General features: G+C 52.2%; 1 protein-coding gene across 5 annotated transcripts; it reads right to left on the reverse strand.

Annotated features, from left to right (window-relative positions):
• Positions 1-2: 2 nt before the first annotated feature.
• Positions 3-19,590, reverse strand: RAB3IL1 (RAB3A interacting protein like 1). Of its 5 annotated transcripts, none has more exons than XM_013304044.3 (12): positions 19,111-19,586; positions 16,536-16,587; positions 13,795-14,029; positions 13,206-13,301; positions 11,574-11,651; positions 10,801-11,016; positions 7,256-7,384; positions 7,041-7,153; positions 6,128-6,151; positions 4,168-4,267; positions 3,074-3,140; positions 3-2,663 (listed from the first exon to the last, which is right to left on the reverse strand). In XM_013304044.3, the coding sequence occupies exons 1-12, from the start codon at positions 19,226-19,228 to the stop codon at positions 2,581-2,583; spliced, it is 1,311 nt and encodes a 436-aa protein (XP_013159498.2). In that variant the 5' UTR covers positions 19,229-19,586; the 3' UTR covers positions 3-2,580. The 5 variants fall into 5 exon arrangements, with proteins under 5 accessions (XP_013159498.2, XP_055669808.1, XP_027651137.1 ...); XM_055813833.1 differs by lacking the exon at positions 19,111-19,586 and adding an exon at positions 18,011-18,166; XM_027795336.2 differs by lacking the exon at positions 16,536-16,587 and having other exon boundaries at positions 19,111-19,590.
• Positions 19,591-24,811: the final 5,221 nt, after the last annotated feature.

The following is a 24,811-nucleotide window of genomic DNA, read 5'->3' on the forward strand; positions in this document are numbered from 1 at the left end:
ACTTTTTTTAAAGAGGTTAATAGCAAATGTTTATTTTCCTTTATGAAAGAGCAGGGTGCAACCATCCCGCTGTTAACGGAGTGACTTTGTATTAACTTACAAATTGTTCTGCTTTGTTTCAAATGTAAGACCACCTTATACAATGCATTTCTCTAGTTCCTTTCATCTCAAAGTGCTTTACAAAGTGACACTGGGGGGAGGGGGAAATCCCACAAACCAAAGCATCTCCTACATAGGGAGATCATCTCATTCCCAGTGCTGCAACGCAGCCACGCCTGTTGTGCAATGTAGCAGCTAATGGCACAGGACAAGGAGAGATCAAAAGGCCAGGGAGAACATGTACAAGAAGCTGCCAGGGATAGAATTTACCCGAGCTGAAATCTACAGCTGGGGGAAGCCATTTCTGTTTTCTTCTCTGGAAAAGCTGACGTCAAATTGCCACAAGTCTGCAGACACCACCATAAGAGAGGCAGGTTCACCACTAGCTCAAGACCCTGCCAGACTCTTACCCAGAGATGTTTTTTTCCAGGCTTTTACTCCACATTTGAAACACATCCCTTTGGTGAAGAGCAGCAGACGTACACAGCCATCTAGCTAGGGTGGGCAGCATGAGCTGGGTTACTCAGCTGCAGGAAGCAAAAGCAGAAGTGGGGTGTTAGCAGGGACCTGGAGGTCAGCCCTTTGAGCTGCAGGTGGATTCAGAGCTAGTATGTATTGCCAGGAACGTGCTCTCCCAGCTCTGGGGGTGTCAGCTCCAGTTTCACATAGCTACTAAGCCTTGGCACACACCACCATCTGCCAGCATAGCTCTAAGGAAAGGAGTACCCTGAGGAGCAACTCAGCAGCATACTGCGAGTGTGCTCAGTGACAGGAAAGCTTGTGCTCACGGGTGTCTTCTGCAGGAAGGTTTTCTCTTATCTGTTGTGAAGCTGTCCTCGCATCAGAATCCAAGCCAAAACTTCTGCCTTCCCTGTCTATTCCTCCCTCCCCTGGACGCAGCAGCTCAGTTATTTTTCTTCCACTGAAGACAGAGTTCCTACTGTAGCATCTCTCGGGAGAGGATGAAACTTCATGGAGCTGAGGATGGTGATCTGGTTTCTGGGCACTAACATGCTAAGGTGAGTTATGATGAAGGCAGAGGGACTGGGTGACGTGCCAGTCAAGAGTGCAGAAACACCACATGAGATGAAAACCCCAGGGTGGGCGGTGGCTAAGCCAATTCCAGAGTCACTGCAAAAAAGGCTAAACTGGCTACAAAGCACTGTCATGGCTTTAACACAGCTCTGTGCAGACAAGCCTGGGTCCAAGCTCAAGCTGTAGCGGGCCTCAGTGTGCCAACAGCTTTGGCAACATCCCTCCCAGCACAGAGGGGCACACAGGGACCGCAGCTACATCCCTCACGCACGCAGACATGGCTCAGATTTCCTCACCAGGGAGGGTAGCCCAGAAGCTGGGTTTTCCAGCGGACACGCATCTCTAGGTCTGATGCAATACTGGGGAGGAAATCTCTGGGCCACTGCCCAGCTGGGCATGCTACTTCTGGAGACATGAAGAACCCAGCCTGGGACCACGGTTTCTATCTAAACGGTGGGAACAGCACTGCGCAAAGCTCCCTCAGAGCAGGAACAGCTCCGAGGCATGTCTGTGGGTAAGGCTCGTATCTAAGAGCACCATGGGCAACCTCTGCGCCAAGGACTGTCACAGGGCACCACCTGTCAAGGTCTGCATCTGTGACAACTGCAGTGGATTCTCCAGACCAGGAGAGCACATCCTGCACCGACTGCAGCCAGGCTGCGGCCAACTGTGAGCAATGCAGTTGCCCTGCTCGCCTTCTTCTGCCCAAGGCCCCAGGTGCATGGCTCTGGCCTCTGCTCCGGCTGTTCCCCCTGCCTGGATCACCCCGTGCCAAATCGCAAGCTAAAAGCGGAAACAAATCCCTCTTTGTGACTCGGTTGGCAGAAAGCTTTTCTTGCAGGCTCCTTTAAAAGGAGCAAGGAAGTCCTTTGAAACAGACTGTTCACGGCTCTCCATAAGATTATTGCGTGCTGCTGGCATTTGCAGGGCTGTTAGGGGGGGAAGTGGTCAGCAGGTGCACGGCTGGGCACAGCACCTTCCACCCCAAAGAACGAGTGGAACAGATGGACAGACAGCCAGCATCTGTCCTGAAAGGCTTGCTTACAAAGAAGGTCCAGGACTCCTGCCCTGCACAGGGCTGGCCTCAGACTACGCCAAAGCAGACTGCATATAAAAACAAAAGTTAAAAAAAAAAAAAAAAAATGGATATACACTGCATATAGGAGACTCCATAGAGGACAGTCTATAGACAGCCACCACGGAGCAGCCGGGGCCAGCCCAGCTCCGAGCAGGTAGCTTGGCAGCTGCATTCCAGTCACAGTTGAAGAAGCGGGACAGCTGAAGGTGGAACTTGTGCTTCTTGCTCCTTGATCAGCTTCAGGCAGAAGGAGGGTGGGGAAGGAGTAAGGCCCATGGCAGGAGAGGTGCTGCGTTCATCTGTCTGGCAGACCATGTTTGACAAGCCATTCATACGGGAGCAGCTTCCTTCCGTGCTCAGGCCACTGCTTACATCTCACTGGGATAAAACCCAAGTTTGGCCAGAGACATCTCCCTCCGGAGCCGCATGACCTCCCAGTACATGAGCTCCACTGTAAAGCAAAACGGGTGTGGGGAAGAGCAGGAAGAAAAAAACCACCAAAAAAATCAGTAAGCAAGGCAGAGCTGGACACCACTGCATCCTATGCTGTGTTCCCAGTGCAGCCCAGCCAGGGTCACCCCCAAGTGAGGGAAGCAGATGTGCTGGAGGGTCCAGCAGGACAGGCCCATCAGGTCACCCCCTACCAGCACCACCCCAGGACAAAGCTCCCAGCAAAGAATAGACGCATCTATTCCTCCCGCCCATGCCTTTCTTTTGTCATTTAGTTGTTTCTCAATAACTCAGGGAGTTCAGGGTACCCCAAGCTGGCCTCATTCTTGTGACACTGAATAGGACCTCTTAACCCCTCCCAGGGGCCCACAGAAGGCAGCCCCACCACAGCCCGTTACTGTCCCCTCTTACCGTCCTGCCTCACCAAGCCCTGCTGGATATAGCGAATGTATGTGAAGAAGTTGCACACAGCTGTGATCTGAGGGAGAGAGGGGGGAAAACAAAATAAAACAAAACAAGTCAGTTACAGAACTGCTTTGCCTGTCAAGAGGCTTGCATAGCACCCAGCAGGAGACCTCTTGGTGTTGAGCACCTGAGAAATAGTACCACATACCATCAGATGGAAAGAGATAGGAAGAAAGCTGGTTTATAAAAAAAAAAATAATCCAAATTCTGGACAGCTGCAATCCCATCCCAAGACACCACGCTGTCCATATGACACACTGTGGAAGAACTCCAGTCCACTACACATTTGAGACATAAGTAATCACTAAATATGGCAGCAAAGTCCATGATCTTCCTTCAAAGAGCACTGTTTGCTGACTAAATGAAAATCTTTGGAGTTAAAGGTTTGTGCAGGAAGCGTATGTGCAGGGAGGTAGGAGTGTTCACGACACATCAGGGTACTTGGGTGCAAGTGACAAAAATTAGTCAACCTAAGTCCATGCATAAAACCAACTTTTTATCTCAGAAATAGTCACATGCTGTAGGATCAGCTCTTCTGATATGCAGCTCAGGAAAGAATAAACTTCTAAAATACTCCATTGAATTAGAGCCCCACCAGCAACATTAACAAATCATTCACCTTCTCCCTTCCCTCCAAAGAAAGGACAGCTTGTTCTCATAACTATTTGAGTCACTGATCTGTACTGGAACAGTAACAAGGGCCAGCATTTGAAAAGTAGAAAATTACTGTGTTCTACAAAGGAGAACTAAAAAAAATAATAATAAAGCAAAACAATCGAAGCCTTGTACTGAATCAAACCATGGAAAGCGAACAGCCTGAAGACAGTTGCCTGAAGGGACAGGAGGCAGAGCACTGGAGCATGAGGCAGGGCTGCAGACCTGTACCCTAGTCACTGACCAAGAGCCACCGCAACCTCAGGAACAAACTCAAGCCCCACAGGTCTTCATCAGTTTGAGGGCTGACCCTCAAGAGCTCCTCCATCTCAGGGCTTGGAACAATTTTGGAGGGTTGACGCACCCTGGGAAGGTGAAGGACTCACCCTGGCCCTGCAGGATGGTGAAATGTAGTAGTAATTCCCAGAATCTCCCAGCATGATGCGGTGCTTGCAGGTCCTGGGAAGGCCACTCAGAGCACATTTCCTGCAGGCAAAGGAAAAAACACTTCAGCCTTCAACAAACCAGTGGCACAGCAGAGCACAGCAACTCACCAACCTCAAGACTATCCCCAAGTGGGAGCTCAGAAGCCAGACCTGAGTCAGTCACCATGAAGCTGAAGAAACCATGGCTGGCACGAGCCTTTTGCTCCCAGAAAGATTCCATAAACAGCAAATTTAGGAGACCTTAGACTAAATATCTGGAACCATTAATTATTCCATGCCGAAGCAAACCAAGGCTGTATCCTTTTCCAGGCAGACAGCCCAACACAAAACCACAGAAATTAAAGAGGTGAGGCTGAAGCAGAGTGTAACGAATGTCATCTGGTCTCAGCACATCTCCTCCATGTTCCAGGCAAGGATTTTGCTGAAGAACTTCTGCTCAGGTGTATCTGCTTTCCTGATGGGATGCAAACATGCTGGCTGGGGACTAAACCTGGTCTCAAAACAGGTAAATCCAGCATTTGAGCAGAATTTGCTCATGCTGAGGACTGAAAACAAGCCACACTGCAGCCTTTATGCTAGGCTCCTATTAATTAATTTGAGTCTGATCAAAGCTACTCTAGTTGAAGCCACATGGAGTAACTTTGTACTGACTTCAGCGGAATTTGGGTAAGTCCTGCAGCTCCTAAGAACAAGCCGATCCCTTCTTGTGTAGACAGGGAAGAAGCTCGACTTCACAACTGTAAGACTGCAGACCAAGTGAAGAAAATAGTCTTTTCAAGACAGCTCAGCTCCCCAGGGAGACCACCAAAAGATGTAATCAGCAAGGGTGCTGATTTTTTTTTTTGACATTTCCTTCCGTTATTTGCGGGACAAACTGTTCCCAGCACCAGCCAGTTGCCCTTCCTTCATCACCACTTAAAGCAGTAAAGCAGAATTTTCTGATGCCTAGTCATCACCACGTTCCCCAGAGACTTAGTGCCTGCATAGTGGGAAGAGGGACATCACTCCCCAGACACGAAACACTGCTCTGTGGGCCATGCAAGATGACAGCACGCAGGAGGCAGATGTTTCAGAGGGCTGAGCATGTCTCTGTGCTTGCTTTCCACTGCTGCCAAGGCAAATCCTAGCTAAGGGTAGAAGCGTGGGCTGTAAACGTTCAGAGGCCACGAGCAGCAGTCGTTGACCAAATACTAACACAACTTAAGGAGATTAAATTCTCAGAAGGTGCAAGATGACCAATAACTCTGTAAACAAGACATTTTAAGAGGCCCTATGTTTGAGCATTGCAGCAGACTGGCAAAGTGCCTCCTGTTGGTCACCCTTGGCTCGGCTGGTCCCACTTGCCGTAACCCCAGCTGTCACAGCTGTAGCTGGAAGTAACCTAAATCACAGCATTTAGGCACCTGCCCTCCAGCACTCTACACACCCCAGGGGCATTTTGCTGTGCATGCCATCATGAAAGTCTGCTGTCCTAAGCACCTGGCCAGCATTTTGCTCTGATGATGTACAGGCAATGTCACACAGCAACCAACTCGGTCCCTGCCTGTCCAGGCTCCTCGAACTGTTGCACTAAAGTCTGTACAGTAGGGTACAGACCAGTAGGTCTGGTAGGTCCCAGCTTGGGCAGGGACCCCAACTTTCTCCTTTCTGGTCCACAGCACGTCCAAAGTTGCCTTAAAAATCAGTGTTTTGCATCTGGGAAACAAAGGGGAACAAGCAACTCTTGGGTCCTTTATTGTTAATAGCAAAATTCCTGCCCATCCTGCTTGGGTGGAAATTGAACAGGGTTAAAAAGTTAGCTTAGTTCAGCTCTGGCCTCAAAGCTGCTAAATCGCACTAAGTTAGTAACTTGTTAATGGATTAGAGATCTTTGATCACTAACTAAAAAATAAACACTTACGTTACAATTTGTGACCAGAACCCACTGTGAAGACACAAAAAAAAAAAAAAAAATTCAAAAGGAAACCAGTAAAGATAAACACAGGATGGGTTGTTCTTGGAATGGACCTGACACATACTCATGGAATAATTTGCCTGAGATAAAAAGTAGGAAACCTGCACGCAAGCAGCATTTACTGTTACAAGAACACCTTCGCTTAGGAGGTGCTCTGCTGGACGGAACAAAGACCAAGAGCCCTGACCAAACGTAAATGCAATAGCTGAATAAAATCCCCTAATTTCATCCGGAATATCATGTTACTCTTGCTAGTGCTCCTATTCTTTGAGGCAATCTCAAGTTGTCTGTCACATCCGATACAGTCACACAAGCTCTGCAGCAAACATAGCCCCAATTTTGATGGCAAGGTTACAGCATTAGGTGGGGAAGATGAATGCAGCAAGAACAGATCTCTTCTGACCGAGGCTCAAACCTGCCTGATGTACCAGCAAGGTCAGGAGTGCAAGGTGAGCTCAAACCTCACCACAAGATGCAAGAACATGAGATAATGCAGCTCTGACTCAATCCTTTCACCCTAAGTTATGCACAAACACACCTTCAGAGAACATTAAACGAATTGCTGCCTTACGGGGGAGAAAAAAACCCAAATCCTCTTCCAAGCCAAGGGCACTAACGCATCACTAGGTTATTCCCCAAAACAGCCAGCTACAGTGCATCAGCTAAGCAGAGATAATTCCCCTTGTCATGCAAAGAGTCGAGCTAAACTACCACTGGTTGGAGGCTAGGAGAACACTCCGCTGAGCCCTTTGAACCGCTCACCTCAGCTGACTGAGCGAGGCCTGGCCAAACTCCACCAGATGGTACAAAAAGACCGGCAGCAAGGAGAGGACAAGGGAGCACAAGCACAGTTCCTTACTTTGGCCCACCACACTCCTCTGCTGACACGTTCACCACAGGCAATGTCTGGGAAGCAACCGGCTCAATAGTGAGGGTGTTCTGCTCCACAGCCACGCGCACCAGCTCCGACAGCTGCAGCAAAAAGAAACAAGTGCAGATACAGATGTGCAAAGGTCACCTCCGTAAAGGTGCTGCCAGACTACAGAGTCTTGGTCCTCCTTTTCCAGCACTCACCTCCTGCTTCGTGAAGTCCAGGCAAGGTCCTACATCTTCACGGTAAATTCTGTCCAGGAAGGAGCAGGATTTATCCAAGGTTGGAGATTCCTTCCAGGCCTGGAACTCAGCAAATAAAATGGAGTCGACCTGCAGAAAGTGTCCAAGAGGGGCGGGAAGAGGGAGGGTAGGTGGAGGGAGAGGTACCGTATCAGAAGGTATCTGTTACTATGCAGGTAACCTAAATACAAAACATTTGCTTTGGTATCGGGAAGGGCTCAGACATCACAGAAATGTCTGAGGGAAGGTGGCTTGCTCTGGGGACCGTTCATCTCTCGCCCATCAGTCGTTCAGCACCAGACTGACACAGCCATACTGGGCTTATTCTGCCAGAAACCTGCAGGCACCTCCCTATCCCATCTTCCTCCAGGACAGGGCAGCACCTCCGCTGCAGGAAAGCCATCACACAACCACCAAACAGACCAAGTGCCCACTCAGCCCACAGCATGAATGACGAGAGCAGCTGAAGGGCAAAGCACAGTGCCAATGCACCCAGGGCACAGGAGGCAGAACCCTTCTGGAAGAAAAGGATTACTGCAGAAAAGGATGAATTGGTAAAAGCTATTTAATTAACAGCCATCAGCAGGACTACACTCAGTGAGCCCAAGTATGAGCTCACAGGGTACGCCAGCCCTTTAAAGACCACTCCAAGCCCAGAACTCTGGGGTCAGGGGAGTCATAGAAGTTAATGGGAACACTGGGCAGCCATACAGGCTCGCAGAGGCAAGCCAAGTGTAGGAAAGGAGGTCTCCCAAAGGGAACTCAAGGAGTAGGAATAGCTTTCCTCATTCTAATGTCTATTCATTGCCTTTTACAGCTGGGCTCGCAAGTGTTATCACTGCTCAGCAGCACGGGACCCAGGACAGAGCTTGCTCCCACCCCCTGAACCAGCATGAAGGCTGCCCCCGGCCATCCCTGTCTGGCTGAAAATACGTCAGTCCTGGAGGCTCTCTGGGACCTGACATTTAAACCCCAGACGGATCATTAGCCGAACCACCAACCCAACTGACAGGGCACCTTAATCCTTTCACCCTAAGTTATGCACAAACACATCTTCAGAGAATAAACAAATTGCTGCCTACATAAAAGGTCAGCAAATCCTGTTAAAGCTGCTGAAAGGAAAAACAAACTAAAGAAACTGCTCAGCAACACAAAGAACATGAGTGAATGAACAGAGCTGAAAAAGTCTGGGTTCTAGAATGCTCCCTCTGCGATATGGAGACTGCTCACCTGGTACCAGGAGACAGCTTCAGAGCCATAAGATGGAAAAACAAAAACAAAGGAAAAAAAAAAAGAAGGAAAAAAAAAAGGACATTAGCATAAAAGGAAGCTAGAACTGAAAGGCTGGAAGTGTGAGAGGTAATGGGTCCCACCTGTCCCCAGGTTACCTGCCGCAAGGAGGAGGAAGCATCTGCCCCCAGGACTTGCCAGCCTGGTTCGTAGGTGAGGTGGATAGCCTTCCCGGGGATGATACAAAGGAGCAGAGAGAGGAGAGCGGGTAACCCAGACTTGGAGGGCAGAGGAAGAGACAGACAGTGAAGGAAAAGCTTTAGAAAGGCAAGAAAGGGAGGTAAAAAACATGAGACAAAACAGAAGTTACAAAGAAAGGCTCAAGTCCTCCCTTCCAGGGAACGAAGCATGCTGCTCAAGACATCACAGGGCCACAAGCCACACTTCTGACCTCAGGCTGACGTGCAAAAAGGCAACAGAAATTCTGTCATTCTTAGGCCTATTTTAAGACCGGGCACATCTTTTCCATACAGCACCAAGCACCAACTCTCTGAACGCCAGGTTCCCTTTTATCACCTCTCACATAGGCCACTGAGGAATTCGAGAGACAGAAACTAACAAGTTCACTAAAAACCACCCCATCCTCGATACATAAAATTATCAGTCACTTTGGAAGCTGTAGACCTGGGATTTTAAACCCCAGGATATCTGCACTACATGGAAGTTGCCTGCAAGAAGAAATGACAGGTCCCAATATCCAAGAAGCAAGTTGCTTACAAGAGCTAGCATTTCTTTAAAGGTCGCCAACATGAGCTTTGTCGAGACTGAGCCAAGAACAGCAAAATGAACTACCCAGTAGGTAAAAGTTATCTCTGCTTACCAGAGGCAGAGGGCAACTTCTGCCAGTGGTTCACCGAACTGGCCATTCGGTTTGGAGCTCCTCTGCTTTGACTGGAGGAATGGTTAGCACTGGGAGAGGTCACAAGCCCTTAAAAAGATTAAAACCTTTTTCTTCTCAGCCCTCAAGCAGATTCTAGCTGACTGCATTTGACTCCAGCTTCCAGTGTATCTGGCCTGTTATCTGCTTGACCACGAGAGATCAGTGCAACAGGCCTTCACAGTTACTGAACTGATTTTTTCCTTTGGCTTCCCTTCTGACATAGCCTTTTCCTCTCTGCCTGTGAACAGAGTTAAAGATCTTCATCTCTTGTTGCTATTGCTGCCTCAGGGCAATGGCTACAGCCACTGTTGCCCAAAGCATTTCATCTAAACTCCAGCACAAGAGCACTGCGCAGAAGCTGACAAGGCACAGTCACTGAATCCACTGCCAAAAGCAAATGTTACTAGTGTTGCCAGCACGGTCCTGTTTGGCAAGAGGATTAATTTCACGAGTGGCCCTTCTGCAGACGTTCTCACTCAAGCCAAGTGACCAGGTGCCTTCATGTTCCCTCACCAATTCTTCATGACAGAGGCTGCGGCTCCCAAAATAATCACTATTACCCCACCATATTCTCACCCATTTTCATTCTTCCTGACCCAGTGCCATAAGCTGCCTCCTTTCTGCTCCCCAGACAGCTGTGTACATGTGGCTAGTGGAAAGTTCCCAGGAGGAAAGGTCCTGTTAGCCAGAAGGAGCGTTACTTACACCCATGGTCACGGCAGGGGGGGGGGACTATTAAAGGATCTCCAAAGGGAATTAAACAGAGTTTGTTTAAAAGCTATTCACAAACGCTTTGTGCACTTCTCTCCCCAGTTCCTTCCAGTGAGGAAGGAATTAAATATAATTAATTGAATACAGGCTCTGCAAAGAAGAGGAAGAACAGTGACATGCCCAAGAACAGAGAACAAGTGACAGAGACTACAAGTTGATGGAGGTGTCCTGGTGTCCAAGCCAAACTAGGCAGAGAGAAGAAACAACCACAAATCATGCCAGAACAGGTAGTGGACTCAGCTGCCAAGATGCAGCAAATGACTGACTTCTGCTCAGCAACTCCTGACATATCCACTCCCAGATCTGTCTGTGCCTTCCAGGGATCCCATCCCTCAGCTGCTTCCTCTAGCAGCTGTCCTGACGCAGCCTTTAACATCCTTCCCAGAAGAGGAAATCTCTGCAAACGGAAACCCTCCAGAGCCTGTCTCAGCACAAATTTAGGGAACAAGCCACATTCTGCACAAACAGCTTTTCCCAACACTGAAACCACAAAGCTCTCCAGGAAGCCCGAGTCAGAAGCCGCAGGGCTCCCCCAGCACAGTGGCAGCGAGTGGCCCTCACCCACCTCTCTGCGCTCATGACTGACTGGCTCTGGAGTCACGTTCTGGCTGGCAGCCGAGACCATTGCACTGCTGGTGCTTTTATTTCGCCCGTGGCCCTTCCTGAAGACAGCTTTGGAAGGGCTCTGGAGCTGAGGGTGCAGCTCCCGGTTTGGAGAGGAAGGTGTAGATGTGATCACCAGCGTCTTCAGAGCCGTTACCTCTGCCTGCAGCATGTCGATCTGAGGAGAGAAGGCAAGAGTCAACTGCACTTCCAGCACTGCTGAGCTTGAGCTTGCTGCACCCCACCAAATGCTAAAGCCACAGGGAACCAGCTACGAGCCCACAAAGACATGAAGCCTTCACCCCATTATCCCAAATGCCCACCATCACCCAAAATTTTACACAGGGCTCAGCAGCAGCTGTTTGGGAACCCATCCCTGTGCTCCTCAGTTTGAGTGTATTTTGCCCCAGGCTCTCTTCAGACCTAATAACCCAGAAGAAACTTCTGTCCTCAAGAAGGAACCAGCTGAGCAGCAGCCTTGCCAGGAAATTCCCACCACCCAGCCCCCTGCTCTACCTTCCCCACCACTGCAGCAATCGAACAGCGTATCATTTCTCTGTGGTTCCCCCTCACTCAGTGTGAGCTGGAGAGCAAACAGAGCAAAAGCAGCATCTCAGAGAGACCGAGATGCAGCACTTTACTCCCCTCCAGCCACCAAGCAGCACCACGGCCGGGCTGGGCAGGGACGGCACCGACCTAGCACAGAGATCAAGTCCCAGAGAGTGCAGTTCTCACCTTCCCCCGTGCCTCCCTCAGCTGCTTCTCTGACGCCGCCTGTTTAGTGTTTGCTTCTCTCACCATCTTGTGCGCTTCCTGGACCAGAGAGAATTTTAGTCTCTGCTGCAAGCCCAATTCATAAAGCCACCAGGGCAGGCCAAAGCTCTGCCGCATCGCAGGCTCTGGGCAAGCAAGCAGAGGGACAGACACCACTGCCACATTTGAGGGTTTTACTCAGTCAGCTGTGAAGAACCTGCCCCCAGAATTTCCCAGAGCAGGCTCAGTGCCAGAGCCTGGAGTGCCTGCTCCTTCTAGGAGTGTAGCTGGCTAAATTAAAGAGTTTAGCTGGCTGAGTCCAAGGTCATCTCTTTCACTGATACGGGCTGCTGTGACGAAAGCTAAAAGCTGGGGCCTGCCCTTCCTCGCCCTTGGGAACTGCTTTAAAGCTGAGGCTTTAGCACTAGCACCCACACACGTGACATCACAGCTGTGCAGCACCTGCATCTGCACCCCTCTGCGACTGACCTTGCCTCAGACTCACTCGCTTGGCTTCCTGACTTGACCTCAGGCCTGCACTGTCACTGTAGACTTGCTGTCTGGTCACTGGGCTGTTTTCTGTCCCTGAATGCCATCTGTGGCACTGATCCTGATCCAGACTGGCTGCTCCATGTCTTGGCTCCTCACTGGCAAGGTCACTGCTCTTGCCGGGCTTGTTATCGCACTTTGCTCCCACTTCCCTGGCGGAGCAGCCACCCTCACTGCTCGGGGCATGGCTGCAACGCAGCAGGAGCTGTAGCTCACGTGGGAACACACGGCAGAGGCTAGCTTAAAAGCTTTTTCCACAGGAGGGGGGGAGCAGTGCGAATCTCAGCTGGGGCATCCCTTCAGCCACTGCCTAGAAGCGGTCTGTCCAAGGCCACCAAAGGAAGGGGATGGCCCTCAGCTACGTTATCTTTTAAGTTCACCCTGAGCCCAGGCAGCCGTTATCTCCAGGAGAGGGATGCTCTTTTGGCCCTCACACACAGCACCAGCCTGTGTTTCAAGGGTACAGATAGGCTCTGGCTTTCCTCACTGCCAAGTCAGATCCAGACATTAGAGCTGCTAGTAAATGGGATTTTGCCAGGATAGAGCTTGGCAAGAGTTAAGTTACAAAAGAAACAACCAACAGGCCTTCTGAACACACTGCAGCAGAGTATATGAGGACACCCTGCTTGTTCCCACTCCCAGCGAGGGCTGACACGAGCCAGGGAATCATCTGTATTACACAGCGGCTGCTGTCCAGACTCCAGAGCAGGCACAGGAGGGGGACAGGGAGCTATGCTTAGCTCCAGCTACAGGCACCCCCCCCCCCCATCTGTTTTGGCTATCAGATGTACAGACCCAGAACTACTGTGCTCTTTATGCCACCCCACAGCTGCTAGAAGGGGAAAGAAATGCATGCAAATGCTCCACAGGAGCAGCTACATGCCCCTCTGCCTTGAGGCTCTGCCTGCAGCACTGCCCAGCTCTGCTTCTCCAAGTGGGAAAGAACAACAGAGGAAAGGAGGAAACTGTGGGAGGAGATGGATGGAAGTTCAGGGAAAGATTGTCTTAAAGGAGTTGGACATAAGCTTAGCTTAAGAAATGATGGGAAAAGGAAGAGGGTGGTACTTCAAATAGGCTAGCTGTTAACTCCTCTAGTTCCTGCTCCAGTTGCTCTCTGACTTTTGACAATCTCTCGCATTCTTTGTCCTTCAGCTTCAGCTCCTGTTGAGGAAATGGAGGGACGTGTGAGCTCACGGTGGGCCCCAGCAGTGCTGACGCCTGCCCCCACCTGTCTACCACAATCCTTCCTCCCCACCACAGGCCCAAGACTGCTGTAACTAAGCTCCATAGCACACTCTGTGCGACCAAAGGCATCCCTCCACAAGTTGCAGCAGGCTTTTCAGGCTGGAACTGCTCATGTGCCATTTCCAAGGAGACTCCATAGCAAGCACTGCCTGCCTCAAGCTGCTTTCTGCAGCAGGTTTCCAGGACTAATTTGGATGTCAGCATAGAGGCTTTGGGTCAGCCTACCGACTGATGTCTTGTCCAAAGCACTTTATGGACCCCTCAACCAAACCTCTCTTCTTCTGCCTGCTCCAGACTGCATCGCAGCCACATTCAGACCCTGCTCCCCTTGGCATCACCTCTAGGAAAACCCTCGCTGCTCAAATCTGTGCTACCATCCTCGAGTGTTCTCACAAACTCTGGGCCTTACCTTCTGCGCTTTGTGCAGCTCTTCCTTCAGGAATTCAGACCCCTTTTCGCGGATCTCCACCGAGGAGCTGCGTAGACGCGACACATTGAGCTGCTCAGTGGACTGGGTCTCATCCACACCTCCAGCATCCTGCCACCCGGCCTCTGGCTCCTCCTTGCTGCCTTTGGATGGCATTAGTGGCTTCCAGTGTCCCACAGCTGGTTGCTTCTGACTGTCTTCCTCAAAACTGGCCTGGCTGTGGGGTACCAGCACAGTGAAACTTTACATGTGGCTAATTCCAGCCTTCCTCCAACACAACACACCCACCTGCAGCCTCCGACAGGCACTGAAGGAAGGCAAGGAGGGTGACAGCGTACGAAGAGGGCAGCAGCAGCTGCACCAGCCCCTTCACTCTGCACACAGGCACTGCCTTCCTGCTGAAGTGCTTCACCCTTTTGGCATGAACTGTTTCCAGCAACAGGAGAGGAGGTGACCGTTCAAAATAAAAACCTTGGGGGAAATCTCCACTCCTATCCTGGGATCTTTAAGAATAACACCAAATCCAGGTTGAGACGCCCAGCCTGCGCTCCTTTTAAGGGCTGGTTTCTCAACAGCGAGTACTCCCTCACAGACAATTCTGGACACACAAAACTTAGTAGGCAAAGCAATGCTATTAGTAACTTCTGATTGGGTTTTTATTTTTTTTAACCCTTCTCAACCAGCACGTCCCAAACACTATTAACTCAGGATAAAGCAGAACTATGGACAGCTGCTCCAGGAACTTCATGCTCACCTGCTTTCAGAGAGAAACAGACTGCAACAGGCTTGTTTAGGACTCCAGTTTACACCCAGTAGACCTAAGTTCAGAGACACTGCTTCCCCAACTGAAGGAGAGTAGCAAGAAAAAGCAAGTACAGCTGTCCCATTCCCCAGCAATCTACAGATCCTAATCCCCTCCACCACCAATCCAGCCTTCCTCTCCCCCAACTCTGCTTCAGAGGGGAAGGATCCATTTTTAACCTACTGGTTTCCCATCAAAGTCCTCCACAGAGCTGTCTGACACTGTATTTCCATTGAGCTGAGACGAAGCCCTGTTTTTTAGTTCCAGTGGCTGGCAAGTACGGATGTCCTAGAAAGAGGAGACCAGAAGAGCCACCCAGGACGCTGTTCCCCAGTGCTCAGTAGGACTTTGTCAGCTGTCAGCAGACTAACAGAGACCCTGGAAGAGGCTGATGAATTTAGTACGCTTTGCAGCTGCTGGGGTCTTTTGAGAGGAACACGTAGGCTTGAGTGTCTGCGTGACAGGGCACGACAATCATAGCGTTGCCTAGAGCACGTGCATCGCCCCTTCTTCATGCACTGAACTGTCCTCACATGGTCACTTGCCATTTGAAGTCAGCGGGAGCACGACCAAGCCTCTCACACATGGAAGCTTTCTATCATGTCCAGCCACTCAGCAGGACACACACACGCTGCAAGACAGATTAACCTGCTGCCAGTTATCTCCAGATCACAAGCTTCAGCTGAGCTGTGGTGCTGTCCTCCATGCACAGCACCAACAGCTCCTGACTACTGCTTCCTGCCCACTACTTTCTCCTGCAGAGAAACGATCACCTTCTTTTGCTTAGGTTCACATTCTCTTCTTCCCTCCTCCCAGTCTCTGTATTTTCCTCTCTTGAATTTGCCCTACCTCCTGTATTCCAGCCAGGCCACACTCTTCCCCCTCGCTCTGACTTCAGTCCCATACTGGGCTTATCTCCTCAGCCACGTGCAGCTCAACTGAGCCTTGTTCACCCCCATCTCAACACAAAAGGCAGTCAAACCATGAACCCGAGTACTGACAGGCCTTTTTCCTCCTAGGCTATGTCCCCTGGCAGCAGCATGGTGCTACCACCTTTCCTACTCAAATTGTTCCCTTTCTGCCCATCCTGCCCCCACTTCAAGCTATTCAGGACAACAGTTGTCCATAGTCATCTTCCAAAGAAGGAAAGCAGCAGCAGCTACCAGCTAATGCAGCTCAGGTGCCACAAGAAAGCATGTGGAAAAGCACACGGGGAAAACTCTCTGAACCCTCAGAAGACAGGAGGGAGCACAGGATCACCCCTGCTGCCATTCCATGCCAACTGGACAGTATTTGGACTACAGAACTGTGGGAGGCAGGCATGAAGTGGGTATCACAGATTTTGTTGACCTCTTTGTTGAACAAAAACAAGTGAAAGCACCAGAAGGACGGTCACACAGCAGTGCTAAGGAGGCAGGAAAGGATAGAAACTAACTAGCACCCATTGTCTTCCCCTGGTTTTACTGAACATTCACTGGGAAGATCTAGAAAAGGAGGCTCACCCTGGTGATACTACTACATTTGGAAGTGTGGAAAATAACATAAAAGGGTGTGTTGGGGAAAGGGCAAGAAAAGGAAATTAGTTTTGGCCAGAGGAAAAAGGACAGACAATGCCTCCAAGCAAAGAGCACCCTGAGCTATTCAGCACGTGGCACTGCGTGACAAAAAGCAATATGCACAGACATGGAGGGATACACCTGACTGAGGGAGCCACAAACGGAACTCCTGGGCTGGCAGGCATCTACAGTGTGAGGTGCGAGAGAGCAAGTGTGAACTACGTGGTGTCCAGAGCGTACAGTGCCTGCTGCATCCAGTCAGGCTGCTCTGTTGGCCCGTTGGGTTGATCAGGGGCAAGGCAGAACTGCACAGAAGAAACAAAACTGTTTAGAAAGGTCAAGACTAGCTAACACGGATCACTTACCTAAACAGTGACATCGCTAACAGGATGAGGAGGTCTCCAAAGGCTCCAAACACTATGGAAGGGGAGAAGGATCAAGCAAGAGAATTACCCGTTAAAGAAAGGTGCAGACTTAACGAGACCGATTCATCCCAGACTTCAGGGGAGGTTCTCTGCAATGGATTTGCCATGGGGCATGTGAAGCATGCCAAACAGAGAGGTCTGTTCAACAGTTAAACCGTTTCTCAGGTGGCACAGCGGAAGCCCTCCCTGCTGTGGACTTTTGAGATGACGGTAAGCTGCAGAGAGCACCTCCCTCCAGGTACTCCTGCATTAGACAGCAAGCATGCCAGGAGGGATCCAGCCAGTCCCAGCAGCTCCAGCTTCGGTGAGCAGAGCGAAACAAAAATCAGAGCATAGAGCAACAGCTAGAGTCAAACCCAAGCAGCTAGTGGGAAAAAAAAAAATAAAAAAAGAAAAGCAGCAAGGAAAAGGGCCATTTCACCAGTCCACTAAACTAGTGTGACAGCCAACATAACCCATAAATAACAGGAAGAAAAACACAGCATTGTTTCTTTATAACTCTCATGTTCTCAGATGAAAGTTGTTTGTCTTGGGAGACAGGTATCCCAGTGTATTTCCACGCGCTGTGGAAGAAAGCGGGAGGACACGGAGGAACAAAACAGTGCCACCCACACTCCGTCATGCCAAGGGACCTAAATTCCTCTCCTGAAAAATCCTCCCATCTTCCAGGACGCAGCAGCACACCCGCCACGCCGTGCACACGGGATCTCCCCGGGATCCCCCCGGGATCCCGGGCTGCGGGGGCTCCTGCCCAGCCCAGCCCCATCTCCAGCATCCAGCCGGGGGCTTGGAAAACACCCTCAGGGACCAAAGCCCCACCGCAGGCACTTGCTGGTCTGACTGGTGGCCGTCCTTCCCGGAAAAACCTGCTGTACCCCAAAGGTCCCACACTGACAGGGGAAACGCAAACTTAAACAAGGGGGAAAATAAAATAAAATATAAAAAAAAGCACCAAAGCTCAGAAGGTTCTGAAGTTGCTTTCTGTCGAAAAAGCAAAAAAATGTGCAGGCTCCGCACTTTCTCCAGCGGGCCCCACGCTCCTGCAGCGCTGATCCCACGCGGGTATTTCCCGTCGGAAGAGCCGGGGGGTCCCCCCGGTCCCCCCGGTTCCCCCGGCCCTGCGCAGCGGCGCCCGCTCTCCCCCGGGGGTCCCGCAGCCCCGCCACCCCCGCGCCTCCGGGCAAACCCACGGCGCCGCGTTACCGCAGCGGCCGGTGCCCCCCGCCGTGCCCTCCCGCCCCAGGGCCCCCCCGGTCCCGGTCCCGGTCCCGCCCCGAGCCTCGGCCGCAGGCAGCTCGACACGCCGCGTACGGGCCCCCCGCCCCGCCGGTCCCGGCCCTGCCTGCCGGGAGGGGTAGGCCCGGCCTCCCCCCGCCAGCCCGCAGCGCCCCCCGCCCGCGGGGTCCCGGACCTACCCCCGCCGCATGCTGGGTCCCACCGGCGGCGCCGCTGCTCACGGCGGGGGCAGCGCCCGCCGCCCCCATGGCCAGAGCCGGAGCCGAGCCCGGCGCTGCGGCCCCGCCTGAGGGACGCGCTCCCGCCGCCGGGGGGGGTGGGGGGGGCCGCGGGGCACCACGTGATCCCGGCGCGGCTCGTGCGGCAGGGGGCGCGCCTGCGCGCGGCGGCGGGGCCGGGGGGAGCGGCGGGGCCGGCAGCGGGGGGGCGCGGGGGTCCGGCAGCCCCACCGGGGCGGGTGTCCCGTCCCCTGAGCCACCAGGTGCAGCGGCTTCCTCCGCCACCTCGTGCTTTCCCTTGAGCTGCGCCTGCCCCAGCAGGAGATCCCACCGGGGATCCCGCCAGCCTCCCCTCCAGTAAAGATCCAGGGCCGTTCTTCCACGGAAGAGTTTGCAAGCCCAGTGGAAGACCCAGGGCACAAATGCAAACCTCAGACCCGTCCATGTCCCGATGCGGGGCTCCCGACTCAGGATCCTGAGATCCCACCACGTGCCCGGAGATGACAGGCCTGTGGTCATTAGTGGTGGGGCAGTGGTAGGACTGGATCAGGGATCTTTAAACTCAGGGTTCAGGGAAAGCACTGGTCTTTCCATACCCTCACGTGAATAAGACAGTCGGTCTCATTACTGAGCTTCGACCTTTGGATGCTGTGGCTCCCGTTTTCAGCCAGCTCATCCTCCCAGGTGCTGTCTCCAGGAGGCTGCGGGAGCAGGGCAGCGTTCCCAGCAGATAAGAGCAGTCATGTGGCTGCCCAGATCTGCATCCTCTGCAAAGCAGTGGGAACACACCATTCTCCCTCCTGCATCACCACCCGTGCCTGCAGGAGCCCCTCTGTCCAGGGGGTGCACAGCACGTTGTCCCCATCCCTGGGAGCACATCTGCCTGCTGGGAACAAAACAGGCAAAGCACTCCTGCTGTTACCCCAATCTCACAGCAGATCCCACAACCACCTCTGCATTGACAGCACTGCAATTTTGGTGACATGGGACCAAGAACCATCCTCACAGGTCACCCTGTTTTCCAGGTTGGTCCTTCCCTCACATTTCCCATCACATCCTACCTTGCCATTGCCCTGGGCTCTCCTCCGGGCAGCGGTATCCCCTCCGAGCCTTTGCACCCCGGGGCAGCTCCCCTCCCGGTCTCAGCTGCAGGCAAGTTAGCCATGGGGATCCTTCCATCCATTGCAGAGCACCGCTGCAGATGCCACATGGGGAGCAATTCTCTGTCCCAGCTTCTGCTAGGTGTCCGTGTCATCTACAGCCCTGCCCTGCCTCATGGCCAGGACCCACAGTGACAGCAGGGGCCAACCCCATGCTCTGAAGTCTTGGAGCGAATTGTTTGAAAGATTTCTGTCGATGGTTGCAACCTTTGTTATCTTCAGGGAACTTTTGGGAGGAGGGGAAAGATCTTCAGCTTTGCACGGCAGCACCAGAAGTAATTAGTCTTTGTACTTATTAACTCCCAAGGCCTGGCTGGCAGGGACAGAGGGTCCTCAGATTAGAAAGGCAGAACCACTTCCAGGATCCAGCAAAGGCAGGAAGAATGAGAACTGATAGAGCAGATAGGAAGCGTTAAGAGGGGATGTGCTGGAGATGCTGAATCCCAGCCAGTTGCAAAAACAACTTGTCACGAGGTGAGAGCGGCACGTGCTCCCCCTCATGCCCCCCTGAAAGACAGGCAGAGCTACTGAGGGAGCCTGGACAGACCCTGAGATTTCTCCCTGACCAGATGAATGGGCTGGCCCAGCAGAACAACGCTCACTCCCAAACTGGGGTTATCATGCAAGCTGCCTCCAGGCAGGAAAAACTGCTGCCTTCCCCATGCCCTCTGCACAAGGCTAGCTGTCCCTAGGCTGTGTTGTGAAGAGTCCCAAAGTGTCCACGTCAGCAGCTGGTGAGACACAGACCCATCTCCCACCTCTGCTTTAAAGAGAAAACAAACCACCAGCCAGCCTTAAAGTCTCAGTGCAGTTGGAAGCTCTAACCCAGCGCCTTCGTCTCACACCATGGAAGCACCTTGCTCTCTCCCGCATCATTTCCCACTTACATTTCATGGAAGCTGAAAACATCACTGACCTCTGGGTAACATAGTGTCATAAAATCCACTTTGCCTCCTGCAAGTCTCCCAGCATGGCATATACCTGTTGTGAAGGCTCTGACATGGTACCTCCGCATTGCCACAGGCTTTTTTAGTCACACTTTTTCCCCCCATATCTTCCCCACTTCCACTGCCTTTGCTCCATCACTTGTACCCACTCACCTCCCCGCCAACCCTCCTGCAGACCCACCTTGGCAAGCTACTGACCTCCCTGACTCTTCCCCTTCTGCTTCTCATTGTCCCACCTCCTCCAGGCAAAGAAGCATCTTGCTAATGCTTTGTCTTCTTGAGTCAGGTCCCTTGCTCCCCACAAATCTTTCACAAAGCAAAGGACCCTCCCAGTCCTTCCTCTGGGTCTCTCAGGTGCAGAGATACACTTGTGGCACCCAAGTGGGTGGACTCCAGCCTGAACACCTCCCCCGGCAGCCCGAGCAGACCCCTGTCACTCCTGGAGTCCCTCCACACCATTCCCCAGTGACGTCCTCTCAGTCCAGGCTGTGTGGAGCAGACACGAATGCACATGTACCGACCGACTGGGGGACACCAGAGCAAAGCAGAGACTCCCATTTAGTGGGAACTGCGATGGTGGTCCTAACTGCCTCCTGTAGACAGCAAGCTCTCTGCATCAGCCTGGTCCCTCATATTCCCTCCCAGAATGCCCGTGTCTTCCTCTGAATGGGTCATAAATGAAGAACAGGACTCAAAATCCTGAGTTTGGTTCAAACAAGGTGCAAGACCACCCTGCAGAGCAAAAGCAGCTCTCAGCTAGGACACCCTGCCCAGCAGAGATGCTTCCTGGTCATGGGAGAGGGCTCCAGCCTCCTCTGGGCTGCCTTGTCTGCTCATGGGTTCAGATCCTACTGCAATATTAAAAAAAAAAAAAAAAAGGGAAAAAAAAAAAAAGAAAAAAAAGAAAAACACAGACCCGGGCTGGGAAGGGAATGAGGAACAGGGATTATCTCAGAGCTTGGAAAGGAGGACTACACTCCTGAAGCAGCAAACCCAGTCCAGATGTTATTGCTATGAAAATGAGAATGAAAACAAATGGCCTAAACTCCAGGCTCCATCCATCCCCTCGCCCCCCTCCCTTGGCCGGCTGTGCAGCATGTTCACTCAGCTGGCTGGAAGGGCTTCAGCAAGGGTCCTCTGTGATCTCTGGGTCTAAGATCTCTGGTTTCATAGAAGAGATCTGCCTTGATCACCCAACAAAGTGCAGGCCCTGTTCCAGGGCAACAGGGTGAAAAGGAGACTGCAAAAGCGTAATGCTCAGCTCCTGAGAGCCAGAAGGGCACGGGGGCTAGCCTGGGGCAGCAGGGCTGTGTGGCTGCTGCTAGGAGCAGTCACATCACAGCACTGAGCAGAGAGCCACCAGAGACACGGCTGTTCCTGCCGGTTCTCAGCCGCAGGCAGCTGATAGAGAGCAACCTTCATGCTCAGCAGCATCCTTTGAAGGTAGGGTTCAGCCTGAATCCAGGGGGAGAGATGCCAGATGGAAAAGGAAGAAGAGCAGCTGGGAAACTCAGAGTGAATTGGGGATTGCCGGTCAGCTTTTTAGGAAGATCTTCCTTTCTGCTGGCTGATTTGGTCACTGTGTATCCAAACCAGAAACTTCTAAGTTTCTAAGCAAGTTACACCCTCCCTATGTCAGAACAGCACATAGTCCTTGAAGAAAGAAATTACCAGACTGAGCTCGAGTGGGGGACAGGCAGCACCCTTAGCATGTCCCCAGCTCTCAGAGCCCCCCCAGGATGGTGCAGTTAGTGAGGAATTCTGCAACGTAAAGGGAAGAAGTATGGGGGTCCTCAAAAAAGGACTGAGGGTTGCTGTATCCTCTTCAAACACTCACGGATAGCTCAAACCTCAGAGGGAATCCTGTCAGTGCAAAAGAGCACCTCCTCAGATACTTTCCACATTTGTGTTTTTGTTTTTTTTTTTTTTAATTACACCAGATTCCAGGGAAGACCACCAGTTTGAGAGCCACCCCTGACGCCAGCTGCTTCTTTGTCTATCTCAGCACTAAAACTAGAGAAGGGAAAGGGATTTCACCAAGCTTCGGGACCCATGGTGTCCTTCTCAGAAAAGCACTTCTTATTCTCTGGGAGACAGCAAGGAGGGCACCGAGCTTTTCCCAGAGAGCTGCAGCTAACTCAGCACAGAGGGTGGCCCTTTGGGGTTCCCAAGGCGGGATTCACTTCCCATCACGGTAAGTCAACCTCTACATCTGTAAAATGGAGAAAATGAGAATGATTCCAGCGCTGTGAGACTGAAGATGGATTTCACCACCTCCGTGCTTCCTCCTCTGCTCCTGTGCAAGGCAGGCTTTCAGACCGGCATCTTACTCAAGTCCTGCGAACACTGAAGCCACAGGGGATGTGAAAAAAGATCCAAGCAGCGCTGCCAGGCTGGTAGCCCCTCAGTTATTTACTTTCATATTAAATTCCACAAATATTTCATGCTGTCCCAACAGCAGCTCTGAACCACGCGAGCTGCCAGCTGAGCTGCTCTCAGAGGAGGGCAGCAGAGTCCCCCAGATGCCAGCGCACCCTTCCACAAAGGGCAGGGCATCTGAGGTTTTCATGTTAAGAGTCCCCCCCAAAGAGACCCAAACCACTCCCAACAGCTTCCTAACCTGAACCATTTTTGTCCCCCTGCCACGTGTGGGGATGAGGATTCAGGCACTGAGACCCTCAGGAACTGCCTCAGCCTGCCTGTCCACTAATTCCTTCTCTCTGGATACCTCCCGCAAGGGGAGGACCAAACCGTGGAACAGTGCTGTCGCATGGACCACATTGCCTTCAGAGAGGGTCTACCCAGTGCTCTCCCAGCTCCTGCCCCCATTCACATAGCTTTTTGATGTTTCAAGACATTATCATGATCTCAAGTCACTTGGAGACCCTGTCCCAACCCCATGCTCCTTGGCAATGAAAGGCCCCTTCGGGAGCAGCTGAGACCTTAGGTACAAAGTTTCAGGGACCGCACAGCAAGTCCAGCCCTGTAACGGAGCAGATAACACAGTCAGTACATCTCCGAGGGACAACGCTGGCCTAGAGCCTCCAAAAATCCAGAGCACACTTCTGAAGTTGGGCCCAGGTGGTGACACAGGGCTGTGGCTTGGCTCAAGACCAGCTCCCTGTCTCCAGGTCATGGAATGTTGTAGCAGCTCAGCGAGAGCTGCCTGGAGGAAATACAGGTGTTTAGGGGACAGATGTTATTACCTGGGCAACAGAAACAACTTCCCAACAGAATGAGCAGAAAGGAGGTGGAAGGACATGGAGGTCCTCCTGAAGAGTCGTGGGCTACATGAAGTCCTGTGCCTATGGGCCCAGGGTGGCTACCCAGGAGCCTGCTGACAGTGAAGGATGCACACCACAGCAGGACCGATTTGGTAAGAAAGGATCTTGATTCCCAGCCTCATGGAAGGGGAATGCCTTAAAGACCTGGCAGGAGAGATTGCAGGAGATGGTGGAAAAGAGGGATGGTCACAATTGCAAGGAGCAGCTTGGGAGCAGAAAAGGGACCAAGGACCCTGGAGAGACAGAGGCAAGGAGTTCTCTTGGTGGGGGCTTGAGGACAAAGGCAAGGACCAGCGTTTCCCAGGGTGGCATGCAAGGAAGAGCTGTGACAGCCCCTAAGCACTGCTGGAGCAAGCATGCAGAAAAGAAAGTGAACACATGGGAAGAGTCTCAGGGAGAGAGCAGCAGAGTGGAAGCCCCTAACATCCAAACCACAGCTGGAAGAGATGGCAAATTCATCCAGGGACAACAGAGACAGTGAGGAGTGACAGAGAAACATCACACAAGAGCCAGGCAGAGCACAGACCAGGTGCTCCACCAACCTAAGGAGCCAAGAGCTTCCCCAGGGAAGAGAGAGCTGGGCAGCCCCCAAGAGCCACACATTTTCATAGCCTTTGTGGAAAATTCCAGCCCTACTTAATCTCCTGGGGCTCCTGTTAAGATTGTGACAGAGAAAGGGACCAAACAGGAAAGAATTAGAGGAAAAATGCCTCTCTCCTGGCAGCCACCACGGCTGTGCCAGGAGTTAGCAGCAGCAGCCGCGGAGCGGCCAGCCCTGCCTCCCCCTCCTCCAGCCGCCTCTATAAACACGCAGGGCTTACTCAGAAGATTAGAAGGGAACAGGGCAAAAGACAACAGAGTCTCTTTTGTAATGAGGAAGGATTACAGCATCAAGTGACCGGCTGCAGCTCCCAAGTGGGTTTCAGGCTCCTTAGCACACCGTGCCGGTCAGGTTCAATCCCCCCATGAGCCAAGGGGGCACAAGGAGGCGGGCCGTGGCGTGGGCCACAAAGGACCCCGCAAGGACACATGCAGGACCAAACCTCCACAGCCTCCAACGCAGCTCAGAAGCCCATGACTGTAAGTATCTAGTCCTCCCAAGAGCAGATAGATTCCTTCAAAGATCTATGTTCCTGCCTACCTGTGACCTCATCTCACTCCATCTGTCCACTCTGTCTGCTTCTTCTCCATCTTTGCGCTAGCTGCTCATGTCTGTCTGCCTTCTTATGTGGTGGGTAACACACCTGCCACAGCCTTGGTGCTGCAGAATCTTGGGTGCTGTGGATTCCCATGGTCTGACTGGTGTCGGTCGACCTTCAGGTGCAATGGTGAGTCCGGTTGGATCAGGCAGGAGGGTTCAGGCAGGGTCTC

This window comes from Falco peregrinus, chromosome 9, assembly GCF_023634155.1.
Source record: "Falco peregrinus isolate bFalPer1 chromosome 9, bFalPer1.pri, whole genome shotgun sequence".
NCBI classification, from domain to species: Eukaryota; Metazoa; Chordata; class Aves; order Falconiformes; family Falconidae; genus Falco; species Falco peregrinus.

Bases quoted from the DNA above. Each gene is read 5' to 3' on its own strand.
- RAB3IL1 (XM_027795336.2), bottom strand. From the start codon at position 19,304: ATGACACGGACACCTAGCAGAAGCTGGGACAGAGAATTGCTCCCCATG. The intron at 14,030-19,110 runs GTAGGATGTGAT...GGTACCCCACAG, and splicing joins GAGCCCAGGGCAATGGCAAG to CCAGGCCAGTTTTGAGGAAG. The intron at 4,268-6,127 runs GTAAGTGTTTAT...CTTTGCCTGCAG, and splicing joins TTCTGGTCACAAATTGTAAC to GAAATGTGCTCTGAGTGGCC.